The sequence below is a fragment of the Elgaria multicarinata genome, chromosome 5 (genome assembly GCF_023053635.1).
Source record: "Elgaria multicarinata webbii isolate HBS135686 ecotype San Diego chromosome 5, rElgMul1.1.pri, whole genome shotgun sequence".
NCBI lineage: Eukaryota > Metazoa > Chordata > Lepidosauria > Squamata > Anguidae > Elgaria > Elgaria multicarinata.
The window spans coordinates 63892639-63912836 of NC_086175.1; the positions used below are offsets into that span (position 1 = coordinate 63892639).

Below are 20198 nucleotides of genomic sequence, written 5' to 3' on the forward strand. Positions count from 1 at the left end.
CATCTCCCTTCCATTTTCTACCACTAACATGGTGTGGTATCACATAGCATACTGTTGATACTAAGGTAACCACTTAGCAGTAATAATAGTATCTAGTTTGTGAAAGAAGGGTTTAATACACATTAAAGGGAGAAAATGACAGTTTTCCTTCTTTCTCTGTTATGCTTTGTAAATTGCCAGAAATAATCTCCAAGATGAAAAGTTTCTTAAAGCTGCAATCCTAAACCCACTTCTCTGGGAGTAATCCACACTGAACTCAATGAGACATGCCTAGGGTTCTGCTGTAATACTTATTGCAACAGCCTTTACACTATATTGCCCCAGATACAAAGCTATGCTTTTGGACAGAACATTTGCCTCAATGAAACTATAGAATTAGTCCTTAATTAAACAAACCAGACCAAATGATTTCTCATCTCCTCTAATTGCATCCCCTGTGAAGTACAAATGACCACTTTCACTACATTTTACCAAATTGATGACTAGCTGCCCACTGCAACTATGACTTCCTCCCTTTCATTTATTTCTTGTTCATTATGCCACCTCCAAATGAATTCTGCCAATGCCAGCTAAATCAGAAGGAATATTAAGTCTGAATAAAACAGCCATACTTTTTGATTGGAAGGAGAGGAGTCATAAAGCACAGGTGTACCAGTTCATTACTGCATTTTATAAATATGATTTAAGTATGAAGCCCAAATTATTTGGAGACAGATATTTTCACACCATGAGCTGTGTCTACTACAGTTCAGAAGAGAAAAAATGCTGTGCAATTTGAGACATGTCAGAAATAAGTCCCACTAGGTTCAACGGGTTTACTCCCTGGTAAGTGATTATTACCTTTATTTCTTCACTTCTGAAACCTCATTTTTTAACATTTCTCTTTATCCTGTTAATCCTCAAGGTTCTAGGAGAATCTACCCTGAGTGTTTCAATATGGGGACCTTCTAGCGTTACAATATCATGGATCTTCCACTATAAACTACAAGTGGAATCGCAATGGACTCTCCATGCTATCAGGGATTTAGCATTTTTGTGTTTTGAGTGGGTGGGACAGAGCTCTGTGGGTGGAGAAGGAACAATTTATCCTGCCCTCTCTGCCTCAAGACTTCTAAAAACATGTGACGCTTGGGAGACAATTACAGTTGTCTCTCCCTCACACATACAAAGAAAAAGGGAAGAAACAAAATGGTGGAAAGGCTATGTCAGAGTAGTTGGTTACTAACTTATTCTGGGAGTGGGTAAAGCTCATTGAAATTTCATTTTATTTCTTTTCTTTTTAAGCACATTGTATTTTATTTTATTTTATTGTGTTAGTCATGTTGCTGCTGGTAGTCAGACAGGACCCCCTTGCACCCGCACGTGTGTTCCTTCCTGGCATCTGCACGGGAAGGAAGGCAAGTGCAAATTTTCCAGCCCCGCTCTCTGGAAAAGGTAAAAAAATAAAAACAGCGGGAAGGGAGGAGAGAAATGGGGCTGTTCCCCCCCCCCCAGCGATTAAAGATTTGTAGTGGAGGCAATAAACCCAGTCTCAAAGTTTAAGAAAGGGATTAATGGTGGGAAAGCCTACAAGGCTTTTTTCCACATCTGAGAACACTAGTTGTCCGTTAGACTGCCATTTTTTTAAAAAAATGCAAATTGCTTCCTCATGCTTTTAAATTATTTTATTAGCACTCTTGTGTTATTGTGCAACTATCTCAGTGATTAAAAAAGGCAAACATGTGCCCTCCACCTTGCTCCCTCCCTCCAACTGCAGGCTCCCAATTATCCAGTTGGCAGCGACTCCTCCACCCTTCCTCGTAATTCTTAATCTAGAGAGCCCAGCACAGCCAGCTTTCACTTTCTTCTGTCTGCATTTGTGCACATAAAACTCCAATATGCACATGTCAGCCTGCTACTGTAAAAGTACTAAAATAAATAAATAAATAAATAAATCATTTGGCACAACTGCTGTATCAGAGTAAAAAAAAAAAAAAACCCAAGAGCTTCATTGGTGCAAAAGTGGTTTGGAAACATAAGGATACTTCACAGATTTTCTGTGAATATCTGAAAGCTTGGGGATACGAAGTGAAAACCTCTGAGGAAAGAAAAGAACTGGTTTCACACATCCTTATTCTAGTCAAGAAAAAGCCCATGTCTAAAACAAACTCAAACTGAAAAAAATATTTATTATAACTGCATCAATTTCCCTTCAGTCACTTCAATGGCATATGATTTAACTGTCATCAGTTGACAGGGTAATAGTTATGACAAACCTGCTTAGAACTGCTCTCCAGCTTCTGTGCCAAACTATCCCAGCGCTGAGAAACCTTTTCCAGCCACCCTTCCAGCTTTTGAGCCAGTGATTTACTTTTTACAGCTGAAAGGAGGTCTTGGCTGAGTGCATTCAGTTTGTCCATAGTCTGTCTCTTGATTTCCAATTCTCCTTTCAGGATCTGTTAAAACAGACAAAGTCATCCAGAAAACATGTAATTAATTAACGTAAGAGGAGTACTGGTGCATTGTAAAGCAAAACAAGAGCTGGTGAAAAGCATGATATAATAGAAGTCAGAACCACATTGTGTAGTGGTGGTACAGAAGCTGTACAAACACCTGGAGAGCTTCGGCTATGGGGCGGTAAAGAAATGTAACAAATACTAATACTAATACTAATACTAATATTAATACTAATAATAATTCCAATGCAATGCAATGCCTCTTGCAGTATTTTGGGGCTACTAATATTGGCATCCACTTGCAAATCTGCACAGTGGTATGTGATTGTAATACACATGCACAGCATGTGCTGTTACCACACACCTGCACATTTTCATTGTGTGCCTCTGCATGCTTTGTTGCTTAGAGTCATATTCCCTAACATTTAAAAGCCTGCACAGAGTGGTAGAAAATCCTGGGAATTTGACAGCACTTAGTGTGAAAGAGTATTCTAGTTAGGCTTCACCCAAGAGTCATACATCAACATGAGAGTTGGGGTGACTGGTTTTAAAAGCAAATCTAGATATGGTGCACACAATGGCAACCTGCTGGAGTGGATACAAACTCTACAAGAAGGACAGGGAAAGCATACTGGAAAGGGTGCCACTCAGTATGTTAAAGAGTGCAAGGAAGTATTGTGGGTAACAATACTAGGTTCCAATAGTAATTTAGTACTTGGGACATGGAAAATGAAATCAGGGAGGCATCCAGATGGGGAAATGCTGTAATAATGGGTGGCTTAACCCCTTATTGACTGGATAAATGCATGTTCTAATCATAACAAAGAGATTAAATTTCTTAGAACCCTAGAGCCCTAAACAACTGTGCCTAGAACAATTAGTCATGGAACTAAACACCTTTTAGGATTAAGACCCTGGCCTTAATCCTAAAAGGTGCTGCTCAGGACCTAGTGTGAGGTACCTGAACCATTTTTTTCCAGAAAGGAAGGGTGAGGAATTGAGGCAAATAATGGCGACAAGAGATGAATTTCTTGATCTTATTAACAAATTGAAAGCTAACTGGACCCAGATGATATCCATATTAACATTCTTAAAGAACTCAAGTGGGAAATTGCTGATCTTCTAATAAAAATATATAACTAGTCCCTAAGATCAGCCTCTGTACCGACTGGATTGCCAATTTAACACCAATTTTAAAAAGGGGATCAAAGGGCATCCAGGACATTACAAGCCAGTTAGCTTAACATCTGTTCTGGATAAACTGGTGGAAAGCATGATTAAAGATAAAATTAGTAAGCATATAGAAGGCCTTGCTAAAAAAGAAAGAAAGAATCAACATAGCTTCTAACTAGGCACTAGTTAGCAATATCATACTACTTTTATACAAAACTATGGTGTGACTGTACTTGGAATGTTGTGAACAGTTCTGGTCACCACACCAAAAAAAGGATACTGCAACTCTTCTATTAAGAAAGGTTATTACAGGTATACAAAATTGTGCATGGTGTAGAGGAAATGGATAGCAAGACATTTTCTCTCTCTTTGTCATAACGCTAGAATTTGGGGTTAGCTCATGAAGCTGAATGGTGGGAGATTCAGGACAGATAAAGGCTTCTTTAACACAGTGCATAATTAAACTATGGATTCACTATCACAAGATGAAGTGATGACCATCAATATGGATGGTTTTAAAATAAAGCTATTAATGGCTACTAGTCATGATCGTTTTCTGCTATGTCCAGTATCAGAAGTAGTATGCCTATGTGCACTAGTTGCTGGGAAAAATGAGTTGGAGGTTGCTATTGCATACATGTTCAACTTATGGATTTCCCTCAGGCAGCTGGGTGAACAGAATGTTAGACTAGATGGATCCTTGGTCCGATCCATCATGGTTGTTATTAAGGGGCATCATGATCTCCAACAAAACTTTATTTAGAGAGAGGGCTATATATAAAGAACAAGAAGGGGGAAAACAGGTGCACAAAAATGGATCAGCAGTCCTTAGGATGTCATATTGGATATTTTATGGTAACACTGTCCTTAACGTAACATTAACAACTTAATAGTTGTTCTAGAATAACTTCCTTCATTTTGGAAAGATTGGTGGACACCCTACCAGTACAGTTTGTTGAAAGACATTTTGGCAGAGAGAAGAGAAATGGGTATGCTTGATCAGGGTTTATGCTTCTATAAGAGCCTGTACTACTCAATTTACTTTTCACATTGTTATCAGCCATTTTTTACATCAACATAATACCATATTTGCATAGCTTGATTTTTAAACTGTAAGAATGTTCTTTTGGAATTAATTTCCCCCCTGGAACTGCATTTTGTATATGTAAAAGAACACAAATGTAGCCATGCTGCTCCATGAGAAAAATATCCAAAATCCACAGTTGGGCCTCCAGCAAAGGAGATCGTTACCTTGTCATGGTGCTGGAGCTTGAGCACCTCAAGGATGCCATGAGCTAAACCATGAAGGGATACCCAAGACGGGAAGGTCATGGTAGAGAGGTCAGACTAAATACGATCCCTGGGGAAGGTAATGGCAACCCATCCCAGTATTCTTGCCGTGAAAACTAAATGGATCAGTACAACCAGAGATATGTCGGTATACCATCGGAAGATGGGACTCCCAGGTTGGAAGATGGTCAAAATGCTACTGGGGAGGAACAGAGGATAAGTTCAACTAGCCCCAGATGTGATGACGCAGCTAGCTCAGAGCCAAAAGGAAGGCTAGCGGCCGATGGTGCTGGTGGTGAACGACGAATCCGATGTTCTAAAGATCAACACACCATAGGAACCTGGAATGTAAGATCTATGAGCCAGGGCAAATTGGGTGTGGTTGTTGGTGAGATGTCAAGACTAAATATAGATATTTTGGGTGTCAGTGAACTGAAATGGACTGGAATGGGCCACTTCACATCAGATCACCACCAGATCTACTACTGTGGACAAGAGGATGACCGAAGAAATTAAGTAACCTTCATAATTAATAATAAAGTGGCTAAAGCAGTGCTTGGATACAATCCAAAAAATGATAGAATGATCTCAATTCGAATTCAGGGTAAGCCATTTAACATCACAGTGATCCAAATATATGCCCCAACCACAGATGCTGAAGAAGTAGAAGTGATCAGTTCTATGAAGATCTGCAGCACCTACTGGATAACACACCAAACAAGATTTTATTTTCGTTACATGAGACTGGAATGCTAAGGTTGGTAGTCAAATGACATCTGGAATTACAGGTAAGCATGGTCTAGGAGAACAGAATGAAGCGGGACATAGGCTGATAGAATTTTGCCAGGACAACTCATTGTGCATAACAAACACTCTCTTCCAACAACCTAAAAGACAGCTTTATACATGGACTTCACCAGATGGTCGACACCGAAATCAGATTGACTACATCCTTTGCAGCCAAAGGTGGCGGACATCTATACAGAGGGTAAAAGCAAGACCTGGAGCTGACTGTGGGAAGAACTATGGACAGAAGTTTGCAACATTGTCCAAGAGGCGGCAACAAAAAAATGTCCCAAAGAAAAAGAAAACAAAGAAGGCAAGATGGCTGTCTGCTGAGACACTGGAAGTAGCCCAAGAAAGAAGGAAAGCAAAAGGCAACAGTGATAGGGGGAGATATGCCCAATTAAATGCAAAATTCCAGAGGTTAGCCAGAAGAGATAAGGAATTATTTTTAAACAAGCAATGCGCGGAAGTGGAAGAAGACAATAGAATAGGAAGGACAAGAGACCTCTTCCAGAAAATTAGAAACATCGGAGGTAAATTCCAGGAAAAAATGGGTATGATCAAAAACATAGATGGCAAGGAACTAACAGAAACAGAAGAGATCAAGAAAAGGTGGCAAGAATATATGGAAGATCTGTATAGGAAGGATAATAATATTGGGGATAGGTCAGACAGTGTGGTCAGTGAGTTAGAGCCAGACATCCTGAAGAGTGAGATTGAATGGGCCTTAAGAAGCGTTGCTAACAACAAGGCAGGAGACGACAGTATCCCAGCTGAACTGTTTAAAATCTTGCAAGATGATGCTGTCAAGGTGATGCATGCCATATGCCAGCAAATTTGGAAAACACAAGAATGGCCATCAGACTGGAAAAAATAAACTTATATCCCCATACCAAAAAAGGGAAACAAGAAAGAATGTTCAAACTATCGGACAGTGGCACTTATTTCACATGCCAGTAAGGTAATGCTCAAGATCCTGCAAGCTAGACTCCAGCAATTCATGGAACGAGAATTGCCAGATGTACAAGCTGGGTTTAGAAAAGGCAGAGGAACTAGAGACCAAATTGCCAATATCCGCTGGATAATGGAGAAAGCCAGGGAGTTCCAGAAAAACATCTATTTCTGTTTTATTGACTATTCTAAAGCCTTTGACTGTGTGGATCATAACAAATTGTGGCAAGTGCTTGGTGGTATGGGGATACCAAGTCATCTTGTCTGCCTCCTAAGGAATCTGTATAACGTCCAAGTAGCAACGGTAAGAACAGACCACGGAACAACGGACTGGTTTAAGATTGGGAAAGGAGTATGGCAGGGTTGTATATTCTCACCTTACCTATTCAACTTGTATGCAGAACACATCATGCGACGTGCTGGGCTTGATGAATCCAAGGCTGGAGTTAAAATCGCAGGAAGAAACATTAACAATCTCAGATATACAGATGATACCACTTTGATGGCTGAAAGCGAGGAGGAGCTGAGGAGCCTTATGATGAAGGTGAAAGAAGAAAGTGCAAAAGCTGGGTTGTAGTTAAACCTAAAAAAAACCAAGATTATGGCAACCAGCTTGATTGATAACTGGCAAATAGAGGGAGAAAACGTGGAGGCAGTGACAGACTTTGTATTTCTGGGTGCAAAGATTACTGCAGATGCTGACTGCAGCCAGGAAATCAGAAGATGTTTACTTCTTGGGAAGAGAGCAATGACAAATCTTGATAAAATAGTTAAGAGCAGAGACACCACACTGACAACAAAGGTCCGCATAGTTAAAGCAATTGTATTCCCTGTAGTAACCTATGACTGCGAGAGCTGGACCATAAGGAAGGCTGAGCGAAGGAAGATAGATGCTTTTGAACTGTGGTGTTGGAGGAAAATTCTGAGAAAATTCTGCAAGAAGATCAAACCAGTCCATACTCCAGGAAACAAAGCCAGACTGCTCACTTGAGGGAATGATACTAAAGGCAAAACTGTGGAGAAATAATGAGAAGACAGGACACCCTGGAGAAGATGCTGATGCTAGGGAAAGTGGAAGGCAAAAGGAAGAGGGGCCGACCAAGGGCAAGATGGATGGATGATATTCTGGAGGTGACAGACTTGACCTTGGGGGAGCTAGGGGTGGTGACGGCCGACAGAAAGCTCTGGCGTGGGCTGGTCCATGAAGTCACGAAGAGTCGGAAGCGACTGAACGAATAAACAACAACAACAACCACAGTTGGGCAATATCTTTCTTAGAACCAACCAAAATTCCACTTTAAAATCCTGGAAGTCTGAATTGGTTTTTGGAGGCAGCAATCACTTTCCACTAGGAAAGGCCATTCAAAAGGGTTCAACCATTCAACCAGGAAGTTCCTTCTCCAGGCAGTGTATGTGTCAAATTTCTTATGACTTCATTCATTGGCTAAAAACTCTGAAAATCAGGAGCAGGCTATTTTTGCTTACAAATGAAATGGGCAGAAGTAATAGTAGCTTTACATTTTGCTTCGGGCTGGAGACTTGATGGTGGGTTGTTTTTTATGATGGAAAACCAGGGATTATGGTTTATCCAAGAAGTTGGACACACAAACCCTTTGCCCCTTCCTGCTCATACGCATGGCTCTTAAATATATTTTTTCGTATAAATGCCAAATGAACTTGGGAGTCCATATTGAAGTAGCAAACTATGAATGATTTAACTTTAGCATAAGGCATAAAGAAGAATGTTGTTAGAGATAATTAGAAGTTATGACCAACATGTTTTTATGTATAAATGTATGACAGCTAAATAGTGCATAGTACCACTAATATTAAAGAATAAGTTAATGCAAGCACCTCACTAATCTACATGCAAAGCAGCAAGCTCTAAAGCAGCTTTTCCTACATGACCTTTAAACTAATTGGGTCCCAAAAGAGATCTGAAAGACAAATGAAACAAACTTTTAAATGCTAATATGGAATAAAGTATGTGTTACTTTATTCCACCCTTGTTATTATAAGGGGGTTGGGTGGGGTGGCTACTGGTTGTTTTGGTAATAACCTAGCCCCCAAAAGTATCAGTTCAATAAATACATTAAAATGCAACCCAACTAGTACAAATCACAAGAAATACAATGTAAATTGTAATGTACACAACTATCAACAATTTAAGCATAATGCTCTAGATATTATTTTATCTAGAAAATTTATTCCACTGCTTTAATTTTTGGCCTTAAAATTGCTTTATGACCCCCCCAAAAAGGGGGGTATTGTATATGATATGATGTATATGCTTATTCCAAATAGTTATCATGAAATTTATTAAGAAAGAAAGCTATAGGCCTCTCATAGTCTCAAACAAAGTCCAGGCTGTTTAGATGTTCCTAACACCCTTAGCATTAAATCACAGCCAATTAGAAAAACCCTAAAGTACAATGCTGTGTATTCCTCTACAAACTCTTTACACTGCTCAGTCTCAGAATAGGTAGGAAATAGAAAGCAAATTATGTTAGTCAATAGTAACTTGATACTAGTGGTCAACTAATGAGTTAAACAAAGTTAACAGGAAAAAGGTTTTGAATCAAGAGTTTTCACCTACACGGGACATAATATTTAGATACAGGAAGGAATGCTGATTATAGACCTAGAGTTATGGATAGGAGTGGGAACAATGCTTCCTTCTGTGTTACTCCCAAGCTGCCAAGAGCTATGATTGGCCTCCATTCTCTTGGCTTTTAGAAAGGGTGTGAAGGCATTCTTAATTTAGCCTATTAAATTATGTAGATATTTTAATGTTTAATGTTTTATTGTTTTAAATTGTTGTACACTGCCTTGATGGCTTTTTAGCAAATAAAGTGGTATATAAAAGTTAATAATAAATAATAAAATCTGACATATTGATTCTAGAGGATAGCGTTGGCTGATGGTTGCTAGTACCCCTGGGCCTTTGGCCTGGAGTACTACAAGTTTCATCTTGTTCCAGGTACTTTTCAATGTTTATAGGAAACTGGTGAGAAAGATTGTTCAGCATTTTGGAGTATAGGGTTTTGCCAGAGAAAACCAACTCATTTGCATGTTTACACTAAGGACTCTCGCTGCCCCTCCTCGGACATATTTTGGGACAGATCATAGGGAAGGAAAGATATAACTTGCTATCTCCCACTTTCCTTTGACATTTTTCTAGATTTTACTACTCTTCTCTCCTTGTCTCCAATATGCTGAAGCACAATGCTGCTGCTGCTTTGGGCTCACCTATCTTCTCACTCTCTCTCTCTTCCGCTCCATTCTCTGTAGCAGCCTTCCATAATTAACCTGTACTTTCACAATAAAACTCCTTAAAATAAAAAGTTCCAATCTCTTCTCTTTTAATTCCTCCAGGGTACTTTATGAGAACACTCACTACTTGAATGATGTACCTAACACTGTGGTCCTGTGTATTTTAGTAAACGTGGTAATTTCTGGGCCAACTCTTATGCAAAAGCTTGTCCTAAGTCAAAAGCAGAGACTTTGCAAAACAGAGAAGACAAGAGGGTGAAATTGATGAGCATCCTGAAACATCCTAAAAGGATTGGAAGTGAGGATCAGATGTTCTATATAATGGGTTAGATAGCATTTAGTTAAGTTAATAATTTACTCCTAAGTACAATGGTGATTCCGTTGAAATGGAAATTATGTATCGGTTCATACAGTCACTCCACTGGAGTGTTTGAATAGCACAGTAGAAAAGCACTGTGTGTCTGCATTGTAGATATCCTACAGAGTGAACTGGGCCCTTACCATAAGGAGACCCACTTTACATGATTCTTCCTCCTTAAAAAAGTTGGGTGAAGACCAAATGAACCTATGTACAGCTAGGGAATCACAAGGAGGTTCTAGTTTATGCTCTCTCCGTTTTAGAGAGGAAGGAGTTGCAACATTTCTTCATCTTTTTTACATTTTTATTTTTTTCTAAACATCTAAGCTTTAGTAAAAGTAAAAGATGTAGAAGTCTAAAAAGATGTCATGTGGACCCTTTACAAATTATTATTAAAGTCTTTAATAACACTGAGACACAGTTTACAAAGTCTGCCAGTTTTTGCCCTTTTCACTTTCTTAGGATTTTTGTTCATCTACACCTTTGAAGATTGATATGAATGTGTGTATATTTTAGCCTATGGAAATTTACTTAGGTTATAGGGTTGGGCACAGTTTAACGAAAGCAACGTATGCTTAAGGTTATGCTGACAGATGGTCACAGTTTTTGATCTCCAATTGTGACATATTTTAATGAACATTAAATTTGTAGTCACTGTGTGAGTCAGCAGGGACATTTAGCAGCAATTTTAAACCAGCTGTCAGGTACCTGTTAATTAGTTTGAACAATCAAATGGCAAGGTCTCTAAAATATATAATCTTCTCAATTTATTCACAGCAAAATGGGCATTTTCAGGTTTGATTGTATGAAAATTACTAACCTAACTTTCTATAATAATTTTAGACAATTTGTATAAATTCAAGGCCACGGTGATTTTTCTTATTTCTATGATATAGAGCAAAACTACAATAACTATATTTACTACACTGTTAGATAACCAAAAGAGGCCTCTAACTACCCACCTAACTTTGTCTGTGGGGTCACATATTTCAGCAGCTGCTTTGGTACTGGTAGGAGGACAAGTTGTCTCTTTAAAGACAGCAAATTGTATCTCCTAACAAGCTCTTGGCCATTTACCAATGTTTACTTAATGTGTGGTTTCCCAGGTTTTGAGTTGTTTTTGTTGTGTGTGGCATTTCTCCTTGACCAGTTTTTTTGTACTACTTTTGAAGTTCCCTAAATCTAAATTTGAATAAAATTGCAGAAAATAGGTATTTGGGAATGTAGCTTTGATTACTGCTTCTCTGCAAATGTTAATTTAGAATCTGAAACAAATCAGAGAAGGTGAGGGAAACAAATATGCTTTGGCATCCCAACTAACTAAAGGATTTTAACCCTAGGAAGATAGTCACTATTCAGTGTCTTGCAGTATTCATATAGCTCCTAATTCTCAGATATAGGAGAATTATAAATGCAGTAGATTATATCAGCCCAGGGGTATTTGGGCCTACAGGGGCTGGAATAAGATTGTCTAATGAATAAATAATAGGCATGAAGATTGAAGGATGGGAGTGTTAGAAGTCTTTATTAATTGTTCAGTAAAAGCAGTTTGAAGCTATCTAAACCTCAAAAATATACAAACTCTCTCACAAGTTCTCCAGTATATGATGTCTTGTCTTAATTAATCTCTTACTGCACTGGTTCCCAATTGGGGGTCTGCATAACCCACCCAGGAGCTCCAAGGCACCATTCACATATTCACCATTCATTTCTGGAGTCCACTGACAACGAATTCCTACCAGAAGTAAAATATAACATCACTGAGCACCTGCAACTAGCTTCAGAGATTACTTCCCTGCACCTAATCCTGAAAACTCATGGATAATGAATCCTTTTGAATGTGGTGATGTACAACTAACAACTCTATCTGCAGAAGAGCAAGATGCACTTGTTGACATGACTTGTGAAGGTTCACTGAAATCATTTTTTAAAGAATATAGACTGGACTAATTCTAGGTGACTTTTTTCCTGATTATAAGAAGCTAGGTGAAAAAGCTTTGAAACATCTAGTTCCCTTTTGTTTCACATAACTTTGTGAACAAACATTTTCGACATTTTGTTATATGAAGAACAAGCATAGAAATCGGCTCGATGTTGATCCAGATTTGAGATTAAAAGTAGGAAATATTGAACCAGATGTGGAAGGGATTGTTCGGGACAAAAAGAGGCATGATTTCTCCCATCACAGGTTTAGTAGCTGCTAGACATGTCATAATTTTTTCAATTGTAAAATTAAATTCGTCTTTATATTCCTAACTAAACCATTGTCATTTTTGCGTGATAATATCACAAATTTTATGGTCTGTTTTTAGTGTACCTAAAATCCTTTGCTTATTAGTGGCTACCCCTTATTTTCTCCAAAAAATTGCTTCGCATAGGTAACTACCATAGAGATAACAAAATTTTCAAAAGTAGGGGGTCCATGGCTTGGAATTTGAAAAACAAGAGGTCCGCAGTACTTAGCTAATTGGGGACCACTGTCTTACTGCATTCTCTTGATTCAGAGTTTAAAAAGAACTTTGCAAACCAAAGAAAACACAAACAGGCAGGTAGTTCAAGTAGTCTCCAAAAGATATCAGTCAATGCCGAAAGTGACATATGATTACGTTACTTTTCAAGGAACATTACTGTTAACTTTGAGATGAACTCTTTCACTATCACAGTAACAAACTAAGGCTGTTCTTTGGCTGCTAATAGTCATATGATGTTATGTATATAGTATGACTACTAGATCTTGAACAAAACGGCAGTTAGCAAAGTTTCTACAAATTGCTTGCCTTAGGAATATTAAACCATTACTGACACACAGACCACAATAGCTTCTTTCTTTTAAAAAGGGGTAAGATTAAAACATACAAAGATGTGGAACAACTTCCCCTTCATTTTCTGCTTTTGGCCAGGCAGTAAAACCAATTTTATTTCAGAGGGTTGTTTAGGTCTTTGCCATTAACCAGGATTATAATCACTCTAGCTGTTGTTTGATTTTTGAAAATGTATTCAACTGTTTTTGTTAGTTATATTATTGTTTTGTCTTATACTCTTGGATTTTGTTCATTTATACTGTGTTATTTTATTCATAGTAAAATTGTAAGCAGACTTGAATACTTTGTAGTAAGGTGGGTATAATCCAAAAATAATTTTAAAGAATAATGTTATCTACAGGACTACCTTTTCTCATATGAATCTTTCCAAATTAGTTGTCGGTCCAACAACAGAGGTGAGTGGAGTGGCTGTCAGAGATATGGCTTTCATAGTAGTAGCTCCTCATTTGCGGAATTCCCTCATTACATCCATTAGACTGGCACCTAGTAATTAGGCACCAGGTAAAAACAGTTCTACTCAGCTGACCATTTAATATCCATTAGTGTGATTGCTTAATTTAATCCTGCTGATGCTTTATAACTGGAGACTGTGTTCCCTGGTGATTGTTTTGCTATGTTCTTTTTTAAAAAATACCTGAATTAGCAGTATCCAACAGGGTGCAAGCGCTAATGTAAATTACATTGTTCTAGCATAAACTATTCAGGCACAACACCAATTGTAGCAGGCATGCCAATTTCCCAGGGAAATCAGCGTGCCAGTTAATGTTATTGGCATTATGCTAGAGTAGTTTACTTTAGAGTAGAGTAGTTCACATTACTGGTTGCACCCTGTTGGATACTGCCCATTGTTTTATTTTGGGATATATTGCTGTTGTGAGGTGCTTTCAGTATAATGCTGAAAGGTGGGACAAAAATACTTGAAATACATAAATATGCAAACATTGAAAATAATAAACAATGAAAAACACCTACAGCCAACTTCTGCAGATTTTCCAACATTTCATTTTGATCTTTTAAATCAGTGGTATGAATATTGTTCACGGCATCCTCCTTTTCAGTAAGCCATACATCAAAAAGACCCTAAAAAAAGAATATTGTTTAGTAAAACCATACACAAAAGATTTTTGGAGGAAATAACAAATTGGTACTGCAAATATTTCTCACCTGTTCATCAGTAAATTGCAGCCATTTTCGAAGAACATCTTGGAGAAGAAACCAGCGGTCTTCTGTCCATCGGCAAATGGCTGCCCAGCGGTTTCCTAAATGCTAAAAAAAAAAAAAATAGTGAGAACTTAGTAAATATGTGATAATACTGACTTAAATTCAAAATATTCTTATCTGACAATGAATATTGTTGTGAAAAAGATGTAACCTTTATATTAACATTTTAAGGCCCAGTTCAAGAGTATAAAATATTTCAAAGATGATCTTGAATTCATTATGTTACTGTTTGATGAAGCACAGAATAAAATTGCAATTATAAAGTAATAAAATTATAAAGAACAGCAATTTTAATATTTAAGGTATGGCTAGCACTCCATAAGTCTATTAAACTATATACAAAAAAATATGATGGCTGATGCCCTCTAGAATGCTCACAACCTCAAGGGGAAAAAAAAGAAAACTTAGGCTAACTAATCGTATCTATGTTTTGAATTTACCCTCTTTTTATAAATGTTATAAAATTTCAAACTATGGACTATTTGCAAATAACTGTACAGCTAGTGATTGAGGAACTTAATAACTCACTAGATTAAAACTATACACCAAGTTCTCATTTTTTATACCAGAAACGTTTATAATTCAATGCAGTATTAGGAGAATACTGATATCTGCTTTACATAAGGGGCCTAAAAAGACCTGCCATGTGTTCAGAAGCCTCCAGTTGCTTGTAGCAGCTATTGATTCTACAATATGCTATAGCCAGACAAACACTATTACTACACAGCTGCCTGCCAGCTCACTGTCTGGCACTGGAAAAAACACAAGACAACAAGAAGGATATTGCTGTGACTTTCTTGTCACCCTGGTACTGAACAAAGACCCCCCTTCACTTTGGGAGTTCAGTGATTTGAAGAAAGGATGGAATGGGGCTCTTCAGCTTACAGCACTTGTCAGAAGCCTTTAGCCAGCGGCTGCTGAGCACATCGAGGCTCTTTTAGGTCTTCCCTGGCTATAAAGGGCTGGTTCACAGATGTGTGTTCATTGTTTCATGACAAACAATTAATTGAACATTTGATTGGGCCAAGGAAGGTCTAATACCATTGACAAACTTTCAATTGCTACTTTACATCATGCTCAATTCATATGTTCAGGTATCAGTAATCAAGTGTACACTAATCAAGTATAGAGAATTCAAGCATGGAGAACTCAAGTGATGTACATATTTTGCATGTCTACCTAATATGGCACGGTATGCTTCAAGTTGCACACTATTGTCCTTTAAAATTCATTTCCTTGCCCCTGCTTTTTTTAAAATATGGAAATTTATGTTTATATATTGCAATCCCCTCTGAAAAAGTATTTGAGACCGTTCCTAAAGGGGAAATTGTTCTTAACATTTTCAGTAAGAGCTCTACAGTTCTGCCTACAAGCCCTGTGATCTATCTTTAGAAGTGTTCTCCATTAATCTAGCAGCCAGCACCAAGTCAAATGATATAAGGTCACTTAGACTTGCACTTGCTTTGATATGATATTTCCCAATTTGCATGCTGGAAGAGGTTTCACATGCTACACCAAATCAAAACAAGATGAAAAAGTGTATTTGGAAATTAACATTACTTCAAAGAGAAGCAAGAATTACAAGCTTTGAGAATCATAGATCAACTGTTTGACAAGATGCAAGTGTTGAGGCAACTAGAATGATCGAATAACTATCCTGACAGAGAATTACAACTGTGAGTAACAATTGTTAAAGGCGGGTTTTAGAAAAATGAAATATTGGGCCTTAGTTGAATGTGAAGGAGTGTTTTGCAACCATTTTTTGGCAGCATCAAAGAGCATCTCTCCTCAAGTATTTTCATCAAAAGACACTGAAAGTGTTTGCCTATCAGAGTGAGGGCAATGGTTACTAAATCAGCTTCATCAGGCTAAAATGGCCAAACTTGACATCATGGCACACCAAAACCAATCACTCTGTTCACTACAATTCCAGATTCATTGAGATCACTTGTGTAGTGATCCAGGAATGATTGTCCCAACATCAGTCAGTTCAATTTGCATCAGTGATGCTGCATTGCTAAATATAATCAAATGCATAGTATGCTAATATCATTCCATTCACTGTACAATCCCTACTTGGCTTGTATTGCCCATATGACTGTTTCAGGAAGAAGATGGCTCAGTAATTAGATGAGAAAAATGGTGCCGAGGCAGCAGCAGTTAGGGAAAATGCTGGCAGTGAACAGGAATGGAGTGGAGTGAATATTTGTGCAATTTAGATTTTGGAGGGGAAATATTTGCTGCCCCCTAGCATTATTTATTTATTAACCCTATATGTCTGATCCAGAAGCTATACTGTTCAAGACCGCTGACTATACAGTAATAGTACCAGAAAAAAACCTAATTAAAAAAAACCCTAAAAAACAAGCACTGTCAGCAGCCAATAAAAATTGCCAAAGTAATCCTCAAAAGAAGACCAAAAAAGAGACAAGAAAGAGCCAGCTAATGTAATTCAGAAATCAAGCCATCCAGACAAAATTAAAGCATTTTGGAGAGTGTAGTGAAAACCCATGGAAGTGGTGATTCATGTTGGTGGATGGAGTTCAAAAGGCACAAGCAGTTACTCAAACTCCCATGGATCACACCTCAGACCTGACCTCAGTGGACCAACAGGATCATATAGTCCTTTAGGAATTCAGGAAATGTAGGCCTCTACATAGATGATATATCTGGTATTGTCCTGGGAAATGGCCCAGTAGTTAGTAGGTAAAAAAGTGGGGGGACTTAAATGTTAGCCAAACCTGGAGTTTAAAGTCTAGCTCAGGCTTCTTCAACCTGGTATTCTCCACATGTTCCGTTCCCATCAGCCCTAGCCAGCATGACCAATGGTCAAGAATGCTGGGACTTCTAGCCCAAAACATTTGGAGTTCATGAGGTTGGGGAAGCCTGCTCTAGATGCTGCATTTTTTACAAGCTAGGGTTTCCAGATGGTTATCCAGATGGTAACTATATTTAAAGCAAGCATGGTACAATACTCCAATCCTGATGTAGCTAAGGCATGTGTGAGATCATGGTCAGATCAGACCTATCTAGAACATGGTGCAGTTGGCGCACCAACTGACACTGGACATGCAGACCTGACCTCAGCTGCCACCTGGCAATCCAGTGGCAACAGCATTTCCAACAGCATTTCCAAATTGGGAACTTGCTGATATGTGGACATGGGTAGATTCTCAAATATGTGAACCGTTTTTGGTGGGCCTGCATTCTTCCCAGATTAGGTAGACAGGCATATACTCTGTTCAAAGAAAAATGATGTGGCACTGTTTGATACTTTCTCCCTGGGGTAGTGCTGATGGAGATAGATAGTAGCCCAAGACTCTTACTGGCTTGAGAGATCTCCCTGAAACATCAGCAATTCTAGACAGACCAATTTGATCTTCACTTATATTATTCTTTCACTCTTCAAATTCTCATTCGAAGAGACATCCCGACAATATGCCCAAGGCATGGAGGGAAATCGCATGGCACAGTAAGTCAATCAACATGCTATACGCGTATTTTAAAAAAAGGATTTTATACTACTCAGGTTCTTGCTATAAGAAAAGATGGTGGCAATTTACTTTATATTATTTTGCTTCATGACACAAATTATGTAAATATTTGACTAAAGTATTTCTATGTAGTTTGAAAATCAAGATACAAAATGTTAGTAACAAATGTTTCCTGTAGAATGTGTGGTATATTTTACCACAAATATACCGATACAATAATTACCTGAAGTTGATGTTCTAACACAACTGTAGCCTTGTCTCCACTAGCTTCATCTACTACAACAACCATATGAGTGAGTGAATTAACCTTGACTTGTTCCTGCTCTAAGTCTTCTTGAAGGGCCTATAATGAAAAAACAAAACAAAAACAAAAACACAGTCATTTAAGTGTTCTTAAAAGTTAAGCCCAAGGGCAGCTTGTTTTACCTCTATGATGAACTGAACTGAGTAGAACAACTGTAGTAGTACTTATTGTGATTAGAACTGGCAGAAATGTGTGCCTTTTCTGAAGAATTTATGACCAAAACAACCCAAACCATACTGAGATATCACAGCAAAACTGAGGAGTCACAAATTAAACTTTAAAGAACATTGCAGAATATGAGTCCCTTCTGTAGTCATTAAGGTAGAGGTGGAAAACTTGTATTGCTCTAGATGTTTTGGCCTACAACTCCCATGACCCCCTACCATTGGTTATAGTGGCTAGGAGTGATGGGAGTTTAGACTTTAGGCTAAGCATTGCCCATTGCTGCATTAATAGGGTATCGTTCTTATTTTCAGAATTCATAGGATTGCATTGTAAGAATTACAATAATGACTGTGTTTAGACAATGGGGCATATTTACAAGTGCAGTTTCTTTGTGGAATAACTATGATGTGCCTTTTATGTTCTTTTACTTGTACAATAAAATTTTTCTCTCTTTTCAAAATACAGCATATTCTTGAGTGGGTTTTTTTGTATTTTATGTTGATGACTATATTAGTGGACAAATAATTCCACCCATATAAGAGTGCACAAAAAAGTTTGGTACATGGAAATATAAGTTCTTTTAGTAGAACTTACAAAGTCCCGATGCATTTTGAGCCAGGGTGCTTTTAATAACATGACATTTGAAAGAGTTTCCAAGCATAATTCTCTAGTCAAAATTGTTTTTCTCAATGCTCATGACTAGTAATAAATAACTAGCCTGCATTGATTTCTTAGAAGCAGCCATTGAGAGATGGAAGTTAGGTTTCCCACTGTTCAAACCTTTTAACCAATTGCAGCGGGTGGGGCTTCAGAAAGACTGAAAAAGGGTCCTTTCACTACAAGGGTTTGGAGGTCATTCGGGGATGGAATATCAGTTCAGGGAAACTTATTTTTTTTGCTTCCAGTGCCAAAAACATTTACACTTAGATTCCAAACCAATATAGCTCATCTCATTTGGGAACTCACAGCATCTTATTTCCTTCTCAAATCTTCATCTCTAAACCAACTGAGAACTAACATGCAGACATTAAAATCGAGAGTTTCCAACCTGCTGGTACAATTTGACAGCTGCCAGTGGGCAGCATCCACAGAACAGCAACCCATTTTGTAAGGATGGAAGGAGCTGAGTCACAACAACAATGCCTCATTTCCAGCAGTGATGGTAGTAATGTTGGGAGGAGATACTATGAAATAGTTGCATAGGCAGATGACAGGTCTCCAGAGCAAGCTCTTATGGTTCTACCTCCCTCCTTAAACTTCCTACCCCACCAAACTAGGTTACAACAGAGCCATCAACCGGCTTCATAAAGGAATTATCTTCCCATTGGTATTGGTAAAAAGAACAGCACCAAAAATAGTACATTAACGCATAATCAAAAAATAAATTCTGCCAGGACCTGAAAATATGGCCTTTTCCCTACAGCAGCTCATCATGGATGCAATACACCGGAGGAATTCAAACCATACAGCAGAAATAAGACTGCTGTAATGAAACTATCCAGATGTCATTTTTTGTTGAAGCAGCATGGACAGTCCTATATGAAATTATTTCAGCTGGGTGAGGAAAATGGAACTCAAAAAGAATTATTTTCTTTTTTTTTATTCTTTTTGTTCTTTCTCAAGATTCAACACATACTAAAGAAACCAGCTTGTTTGGGATGCAATGCAAAATTATATGCCATCAAATGGACTGTTTTGGAATATAATGTATCATATTTCAATCTGTAGGAAAGATTTATATTTATTACATGCTGAGGAAATACAGTTAATGGCATCATCCTTTAGTAAAAAGAAAGAATAACTTAATATCAGACACTTAAAGAAATATGGTTTATAATATCAGTATCACATATGCACATGTTCTGGTTACACAAACTAATATGCTAAAATAACCCCAGAGCTTATTTGAAGATGGATTTGGTTATA

The 20198-nt window shown here is 38.0% G+C and overlaps 1 protein-coding gene across 4 annotated transcripts in view; it reads right to left on the reverse strand.

Annotated features, from left to right (window-relative positions):
- The window catches only part of DMD (dystrophin), a 1279927-nt gene that overhangs the window by 770656 nt on the left and 489073 nt on the right, over nucleotides 1-20198 (reverse strand). For all 4 annotated transcript variants that reach the window (XM_063126497.1, XM_063126496.1, XM_063126495.1 and 1 more), the window contains exons 13-16: nucleotides 18027-18146; nucleotides 14253-14354; nucleotides 14061-14168; nucleotides 2256-2435 (exon numbers count right to left, since the gene is read on the reverse strand). In XM_063126497.1, the coding sequence (XP_062982567.1) occupies nucleotides 2256-2435; nucleotides 14061-14168; nucleotides 14253-14354; nucleotides 18027-18146 (510 nt within the window). The remainder of the gene's footprint in view (nucleotides 1-2255; nucleotides 2436-14060; nucleotides 14169-14252; nucleotides 14355-18026; nucleotides 18147-20198) is intronic.